Here is a 9040-nt window from a genome sequence, read left to right as displayed (position 1 = left end):
TCAGCAGATGAGCATCTGTTTTGCATGCAGAATGTCCCAGGTTCAATCCCCAGTATCTCCAGGTAGGGCAGGGAAAGGGTTCCTCTCCAAAATGCTGGAGAGCTGTTGCCTGTCAGCATAGACAATACTGAACTTTATGGACCAATGGTCTATTAAATACAGGCAACCTTGGTTAGATTAGATGCGCTCCATTCCTGCTGATTTTTGCATTGTTACATATTTTTTTTATCCTGTCCTGTGTCCAAATTGCTCAAGGCAACTTCTATGACTTTTCCCTTTACAATCACAGCAACTCTGTTGGGGTAGTATGACTAGCCCAAGGTCACCAAGTGAGTTTCAGGTTCACACCAGGATTGGAATCCAAGTCTTTCTAGTCTAAGTCCAACATTCTAACCATTTCACAATTCTGATTCTTGTTTCCCACAACACACGCCTATTTCATTCTGCAGGTGAAATGTTTGTTCCATCTCACCACACATTACTTCAGCATTTTGGCACCAGCTCCTTGTCCTTTGTTCACCAAATTAAGCGATTCAGTATGTTGCCATACTGTAAAAGACAACTTGCATCATAAATGTATGTTCAATAAGATGTGCATTGTTTTTTTAATAATAATAATAATAATAAATTTTATTTATATCCCGCCCTCCCCAGCCGAAGCCGGGCTCAGGGCGGCTAACAACAATAAAACAGTACAAAGGTACAGCATAAACAACAGTCTAAAATCATTCATTATAAAATTAATTAATTCAAGCCACTGGCAACCATTGGGCCAGAGCTCCGCGAAGATTGCCGAGGGAGGGAGTCAGGCTGTGCCCTGGCCAAAGGCCTGGTGGAACAGCTCTGTCTTGCAGGCCCTGCGGAAAGATGTCAAGTCCCGCAGGGCCCTGGTCTCTTGTGACAGAGTGTTCCACCAGATCGGAGCCACAGCCGAAAAAGCCCTGGCTCTAGTTGAGGCCAGCCTAACTTCTCTGTGGCCTGGGACCTTCAAGATGTTTTTAGTCGAAGACCGTAAGTTTCTCTGTGGGGCATACCAGGAGAGGCGGTCCCATAGGTATGAGGGTCCTAGGCCGTATAGGGCTTTAAAGGTTAAAACCAGCACCTTAAACCTGATCCTGTACTCCACCGGGAGCCAGTGCAGCTGGTATAGCACCGGGTGAATGTGATCTCGCAGCGAGGACCCCGTAAGGAGCCTCGCCGCGGCATTCTGCACCCGCTAGAGTTTCTGGGTCAGTCTCAAGGGCAGCCCCACGTAGAGCGAGTTACAATAATCCAGTCTGGAGGTGACCGTCGCGTGGATCACAGTGGCTAGGTCAGGGCGAGAGAGGTAAGGAGCCAACTGCTTAGCTTGGCGGAGTTGGAAAAATGCTGCCTTTGTTATAGCTGCAATCTGCGCCTCCATGGAAAGGGAGATGTCGAAGATTACACCCAAACTCTTAACGGACGGTGCTGGCACTAATTGCGCCCCCACAAGAGATGGGAGTTGCCCCCCCCCCAATCCCATATCGCCCCGTCCCAGCCACAGGACCTCTGTCTTCGAAGGATTTAGCTTCAACCGGCTCCCACGTAACCATCCAGCCACAGCTTCCAAACATCTGGTCAGTGTGTCTGGGGCCGAGTCAGGATGGCCATCCATCAACAGATAGAGTTGGGTGTCATCGGCATACTGATGGCAACCCAGCCCAAAACTCCGGACAAGCTGGGCGAGGGGGCGCATATAGATGTTGAAAAGCATCGGGGAGAGTATCGCACCCTGAGGTACTCCGCACACCAAGGGGTGGCGCGATGACAATTCCCCCCCAAGCGCCACCCTCTGTCCCCGACCAGAGAGAAACGAGCGCAGCCATTGAAGGACTGTGCCCTGGATCCCCACGTTGGCAAGGCAGTGGTCCAGAAGTTCGTGATCGACCATGTCGAAAGCTGCTGACAGATCTAGAAGAATCAGCAGCCCCGACCCGCCTCGATCCAGCTGTCTACGAAGATCATCTGTTAGGGCAACCAGAGCCGTCTCGGTCCCATGACCAGCGCGGAAGCCGGACTGGAATGGATCCAGAGCCGATGTTTCATCCAGAAAACCACCAAGCTGTTCAGCAACCGCTCTCTCAATCACCTTACCCAGGAATGGAAGATTCGAAACCGGGCGGTAATTGGATAGATCTAAAGGATCTAATGATGTTTTCTTTAAGAGCGGGCGCACCACTGCCTCCTTCAGTTCCCCTGGGAATGTCCCCGTGCCAAGGGACAAATTGATGATATCCCCCAGGAGGGCCCGTCGTCTGGACATGCTCTAATCAGCCAAGACGGGCATGGGTCGAGAGGACAGGTGGTGGGCTTTCCAGCTCGGAGGAGTCTGTCCACATCGGCTGGGGATATCCAGTCGAAGTGGTCCAATACTGGACCCGAGGACAGTCGAGGGGCCTCCAGTTCCTTTATTGTATCCAAATTGGCCGGGAGGTCATGGCGGAGCAACAAGACCTTCTCCGCAATAAAGCTCGCAAATGCCTCACAGCTGTGTGTCAAATTGTTATTTAAATTTGGCTGTCCCTCAAGGGATGTTAAAGACCTGATTATACTAAATAATTGCGCCGGGTGAGAGCTAGCGGATGCAATGGAGGCCAAGAAGTATGACTTCTTAGCAGCCTTCACCGCCATCTCGTAGGTTTTCATAAAAGCCCTATAAGATGTTCTTGAGGCTCCGTCACGGGCACCCCGCCATACTCGCTCTAGCCGTCTGAGGTCCCGCTTCATTTTCCGGAGCTCCTTGGTAAACCAGGGAGCCCGGTTTCTGCGGGGTCGCAGAGGGCGCTTAGGTGCGATCTCATCGATGGCTGCCAGGAGCTGGGTATTCCAGCCCTCAACAAGCTCAGTCAATGAGTCGCCAGGGGGAGAAAGGTCCCGCAAGGCCTGACGGAATCTATCAGGGTCCATCAGCCTCTGCGGGCGAGCCCAAATCGGCTCGCCACCTAAGCAGGGTGGGGGTGGAAAGTCAATCCTGGCTTTCAGAGCGTAGTGATCAGACCATGGCACCTTCATCGAAGGAGACATGATCACATCTATACCTACGCCAAAGATCAAATCCAGCGTGTGGCCTGCTTGGTGTGTGGGGCCAGAAACAAACTGGGAGAGCCCTAGTGTCGCCATGGAAGACACCAGGTCCAGAGCCTGTGAGGAGGGAGTGGCATCAGCATGGATGTTAAAGTCCCCCAATACCAATAGGTTAGGGAACTCCAAGGCCCAGCCGGCCACCGCCTCCAATAGGCCTGACAGGGCGGCTGCTGGTGCGCTAGGTGGCCGGTACACCAGCCAGACAGCCAAGCTCTCCTCGGAGCCCCACACTAGGCCAACACATTCAATGCCGGGGATCGATGGCGATGGTAGAGCCCTGAAAGGACAATCTTCCCGGATTAATAATGCCACCCCTCCCCCCCGGCCCACAGTCCGCGACTGGTGGAGGACGGAGAAACCCGGGGGCGCCATCTCTCGTAAGGTAACTGTTGCCCCTTCGCGCACCCAGGTCTCCGTCACACAAGCCAGGTCGACCCCCTGCGAGATAAAGAAATCTCGCAGGGTGGCAGTTTTATTGCCTATAGACCTGGCATTGCACAGCACCAGTGACGGAGGTGAGTAATCCTTGCTCACCCTACCCTCATTCCTCGGGATGGGGAGCAGATTGGAAGGGGTACGAGCGTATCCATATCTCGATCCCCTTCGCCTATAACATCTGCCCCCACCGCCATACCTCCCTCGCCCCTCCACGGTAGCAATCCCAGGCCTCATGGTAGCCTCCATTGATGGCAATTAATGTTATTCTTTCGCAGCCTAAAACAATAAAACCTTAAAACAATAAAAACAAAAAATAAAACAACCCAGAAAACAATAAAACAATACAAATAAAAACTGCAAAAGGTAATCCTCAGGCCAGATGGTAAGTGGCAAGAGCAGGGCCCTCAGGCACTCACCACAGGGGATTTAAACATTTAAAAAAAATGTTTCTAATTAAAAAATGTTTCTTGCCATCTCTCTTCCTTAATTTAAGTTATTATGAACTCCAGCTTCTGTTGTGATAATTTGAGGCATTTTAAAGCAAAAAAAGGAGCTTTCCACATTTGAAGGAAACTTCAAGGTGGGGCGAACCGTTCTGAAGACCGTTAGAGGACCTTTGAGTGGCAAAAGTTTGGATGAAAGAGCAATGGTACTTACATTTTAAATTACTCTGTAGCCTGAGAACATCTTCATTGCTACCCCTTTCTAACCTTTAACTGTGGTTGTACAGTTAACAGAGCAGTCGCCAGTCCATGTGCCTTGGAGATTACATTAATAACAGCTATAATATTGCCCAGAGCACAGCCCACACATACTTTCAAAATGGTGTTCAGCATCTAATTTAATGTCCTGGGAATTATGTAATATCATCATAAAAGCCCTACTGGTGATGCTGCTGAGCACTGCCTAACTGGTCCTGTCCCATGACAGGATCTTCTCAGTGGTGATTCCCCATTTGTGGAATGCCCTCCCTTGTGATGCACACTTGTCTCCCTCATAATTGACTTTTAGGTGCTATTTTGAAACTCTTGATGGCTGAATGATACTGTTCTGGGCAACATTGGAGATATTAGCTGTGAGGATATGTAGTTGTAATTTTAAATGAATGAATGAATGAATGAATGAATGAATGTTTTTGTTGTTCTGTTTTTCTGTGTTGTTTGCTTTCCTGGACTTCTTTGGGATGAAAGATACACACATACACACACACATATGTATGTGTGTGTATCTGCTCAGAGGCATTTGCAGTGCCATTTAAAAAATAATAATGGGAGTGGTGTTTGGTGCTCTATTATAGCAGTTATCAGTGCCACAAGCCACCAGGAAAAAGTTTTAAACTCACATGTGAGGAAATAATATATCCACAACCAGATCTCAGATGACAGAGCTGGAGATCAAGAGACCCCAATGCTATAATGAACTTAAGTGTATATTTTTGTACTGCTAACTTCATTTTGTCTCACAGGAAAAAAGGCCTAATATTTTATTTTTTTATGCCACAGAGTAGCTCTATAACCCTGAAGACATTAAGAGGTATTCTCTATATGAAGAAAAGCTAATTATCTCTTAGCTTTTTTCCCAAACACTATCCATTTTACTCCACTTCAAAGGGAGCAGCAAAAATGGGTCAGCACAGAAATACAGTGGGCAAATATCTAAGTAGGTTGTAATTCATCCTCATTGAAAAATAACTTTGACTGAAGACATATAAGAATTATGAATTAGAGATTGGCTTCATGGGGGTGATTCTTTAAATAATGAGATATAACAATTATATATTGTGACACTTTATGTCTTGCTAATAGTGCATAAATATAAATTAACAAAGGTTCCTGATTCTATTATACAGGACTGTCATTTCCAGATTTTCAATGATCGGGGGCAGTGCTCTTTCCTATAATATGCTTATTTTTATAAAGCTGTATAAAAATCATTGCTGAAATAGAATCCATTGGTTACTACAACATTTGAACACAGGCTCTCACCTCACATAAAGCTTGGGTTGCATAATTCAGACTTCCTTGGCAAATCTAGTTTTCTTTTTATGGCATTGTAATTTCAGGACAGAAGCTTTTACAATTTCAGTTTGTCTCTTTCAAGGTGAAATGTCATGGTTTGACTTGTATATACTTTGAAATCATATGAATTTGAGTATATTTTTAATACTGTTACATAGCTGCAACCTGTGGGTAGTACATTGCCTGTGATTACTTTCCGTATGTCATTTACATGACCACTTGAAATTTTTCTAGGAAAATTTGAAATATGCTGTAATGTAAAAATATGACTGATGCTCACAGATTACAAATATTTTTGAGTTGCTCTATTGATATTGGCATATATTCACATTTCAGACATGTGTGTATCAGTATTTCTTTATATCAACACCATGGAGATGTCTTGGCAGGGATGGTCAGAGAGGGAGGAGGTTTGACATGAAACCACTGAGTATGATGTCGGGGAGAGGCCTAATGGTTTGTTAGGAGACATTCCCACCCAGTTGACATTGGACACCCTGGCAGAGGAGGCAGAACCCCTTGAACCAGCCCCTATCCTGCCTTAATGTCTGCATGACTGTCCAAGCAACTCGGGAGGCACTTGAACCTGATTCAGACAGGGATCCAAGCAAGCAGGGTATCTTGTCATATGTGCTAGCACAAGCAGACTCACGATAGTGACTTCTTTCTTGTCCAGTACCTACCGCCCCTCTTCCAAAGGGGAGCCAAGGGGGCATGTCAGGTGTTGTAACAGCGTCTTAGTTTGTGTCTAGTCATGTATCTTCGAGCTCTGCTTTTGAATTTATGAACGGTGTATCCTGTAACTTGATCTATGTTTAAACTGTGTACTGACTTGCGGAATAAAGCCTTCTGGAATAACCGAGCCAAGAGTCCTAGTTCTTTGTTTGGTGGTGGGAGCCAGAGCAAATCTTACTCATAGCATGTGCTGTGTTGGGCTTAGAAACAGTGACTTACACTTCTAGCACATCATCATCTTGCATTCACTGGCACTAGGCTTCATAAGAGATACACGTTGTTTAGTGGACATTCAAGCAGCACAACTCTTACTCTTACAAGAACAGTTTTTATTTATTTTTATGTATTTTTCTATCAAATATATACCCTTTTAGGCATTCAAGTTGCTAACAAATATATCAGACTATTACTGTTGCCCCCGCTTGCTTGAGACACATTTCTATAAATGTCTAATCCTCCCTGTTCAGGGAGTAAGCCTTCTTGAAACATGAATGACTGGGGGAGATTTAATTTCGCTCAAATGTACTGAAGAATCATTTCTCACTTTGACCCTGGCTCTATTCCATGGGAGGGCAATTTGCTATCTGTCTTGTTGAGCTGGCTTGGAAACTAACATGTTTACTAATATAAAAGAGCACCGTACAAGAAACTTTTTGTCATTTAGTGGAAGTAACGGAGAGCCAACGTAAGGTACTTAAGAAGCAAGAGGAACAAGACAAGAACTTTCCCAGAAATTGTGTTTTCTTGGGAAAGTGTATCAAAATGGCAATTCAGTGGTTAACCGTGAAGGCTGTCCCAAAGAAATGGAGATGAGAATTGATGATGCAGTGATGCTGCGTGGTGGATTGCTTTGAGGGAAGAGAAGAACTGCAGAGTGAATTGAAACACTGGCGAGACAAAAAAAAAAAAAAAAAAAAGCAAGAAAGTGAACAAGAGATAGGCCTTTCCTTCTTAATGCTCCATCCAAAAATGTGGGTGGGGGGCATGGGAGTTCTTAGAATCGTGTTAAATAAAAAAAGAAGGTAGGAAGTCTTTCCTCAGCCGCAGCAAGGCTTTATCAGGCAGAGACTATTGGATATGAGAGTGCAGGAAAAGGCAGAATGTGAGGAAGCAAAGTGAGATGGGATTGGGTAAGATAGGAATAAGGTCAGGGGATCTTTGAGTTGGCAGTGGCTACCCAGAAGCAGAGCTACTGCAACCAACCTGGAGCTCCCCTGCGATCGCCATCGCCCTGCCCATCCCTGCCCTGGTAAGTGACTACTATGAGGGTGCCCAGTGCCGGATTTACGTATAAGCTAAACAAGCTATAGCTTAGGGCCCTTCTCTCTTGGGGGCCCCCAAAAAATATAAAGGAAAAAAAATGGATGTACATTTCCAAAACATAAGATTAAAAAAACAAATAAAATAAATCCTACATACAACAACAGTGTTTTGTGTTGTGTAGGCTCCTATGATGTAAGTAATGGGCCCCGCCTGCTAGCCTGCTCCCTAAAATATCACTGCTTTGCTCATTTCTATATATAGGGTGCCTACATTCTGCAAGTGCAAATGGCTTTAGATACCTATTAGGTCCATAAATTACCATATAGCATATATTCGATAAAAAACAGTGACAATTTGTTGTTAACAAAGGACAGTTGGACATATAAAGGGCCCCATTAGCTTCAGTAGCTTTGGGCCTCCTCAAACCTAAATCCAGCCCTGAGGGTGCCACTTAAGCTCCATCCACTCACATACTGCTGCTGCTCAAAGCTGGGACTCTGAGTCCCACAACTGTGTGTAGGGGGTGTTGGCACAGCACACTCCACCATTACAATACAAGGTTTGGTCTGAAAATGTTCACGTCTCCTTGCTCTTAGATCTTTACTAGATCATGTTCCCAGGCAAAATGTAGCTTTCAGAGCCAAGCTCAACATAGTGGCACAATAGTGCCTTCTGGCAACATTACAGGGTTTTTAAAAAAATATTATTTAAGTAAACAGAAACTTCATATAATAATGAATAATTTCTCCAGTATATGGAATTAGATTGCCATTGGGAATTCTGGAACTGGAAGTTTCAATCCCATTACCCAGTGGGAAGATGCTGCCATCTCTACCTTCCTGTACCCCAAGGTAAGCTTCTAGGCCTACAAGTGTTTCTGGTTGAGTGGGATGCTTGTCCATCCCCATACCTAACATATCTACCCTCCTGTCTCTGCTTGGAAAAGTCCCTGATGCCCCAATGGATAAAAGTCAGAATAATCCCTGAAAGGTCATTTCCACCAGGGGCAGGGGCTGGAAGTACCTCCCTGGATTCATGAGGACAGATTAAGAATCAGAACAGAAATGGTAAGATTACCTTCCTAAAATGTATATACACTCCATCCTGAGCATCTCTCTTGTCAAAATTGTTCCACTAATCTGACAACTTCTGCATCCTATCCTGAAAGATAAGAAACATTAAAGATTGGAAACATTGTCTGACGCTGCAGAATAAACTACATTTTTTAGAACCATGTTGTTTCCCTTCATATGTGCTATGTTGTGTTCTTCAGGGGTTAATGAAACTGTGGCCATAATTAAGGCTGAAGTTTTTTCTTAAGTTGGGGAAGCTCCACAGTTTTAAAAGAGCCAACTACAGTAACAGCAGACAGTGCACTTAGCTGCTTCTGTTTCATTGAGAAAAGATGTTTCTGCTAAATCTTCAAGCATCATGGGTGTATTCTCTTGTCTAGTGTCTTTTTGTCAAAGCTGACAGTATGA

The 9040-nt window shown here is 45.3% G+C and overlaps 1 protein-coding gene across 1 annotated transcript; it reads right to left on the bottom strand.

Annotated features, from left to right (window-relative positions):
- Positions 1-724: 724 nt before the first annotated feature.
- On the bottom strand, positions 725-3628 carry LOC308481657 (uncharacterized protein). Its single transcript, XM_081014291.1, has 2 exons — positions 2630-3628; positions 725-887 (listed from the first exon to the last, which is right to left on the bottom strand). The coding sequence occupies exons 1-2, from the start codon at positions 3475-3477 to the stop codon at positions 806-808; spliced, it is 930 nt and encodes a 309-aa protein (XP_080870417.1). The 5' UTR covers positions 3478-3628; the 3' UTR covers positions 725-805.
- Positions 3629-9040: the final 5412 nt, after the last annotated feature.

Source organism: Podarcis pityusensis, assembly GCF_964106645.2.
Source record: "Podarcis pityusensis genome assembly, chromosome: 7".
Classification (NCBI taxonomy): domain Eukaryota; kingdom Metazoa; phylum Chordata; class Lepidosauria; order Squamata; family Lacertidae; genus Podarcis; species Podarcis pityusensis.
This window is presented reverse-complemented; position numbering and strand designations above follow the sequence as displayed.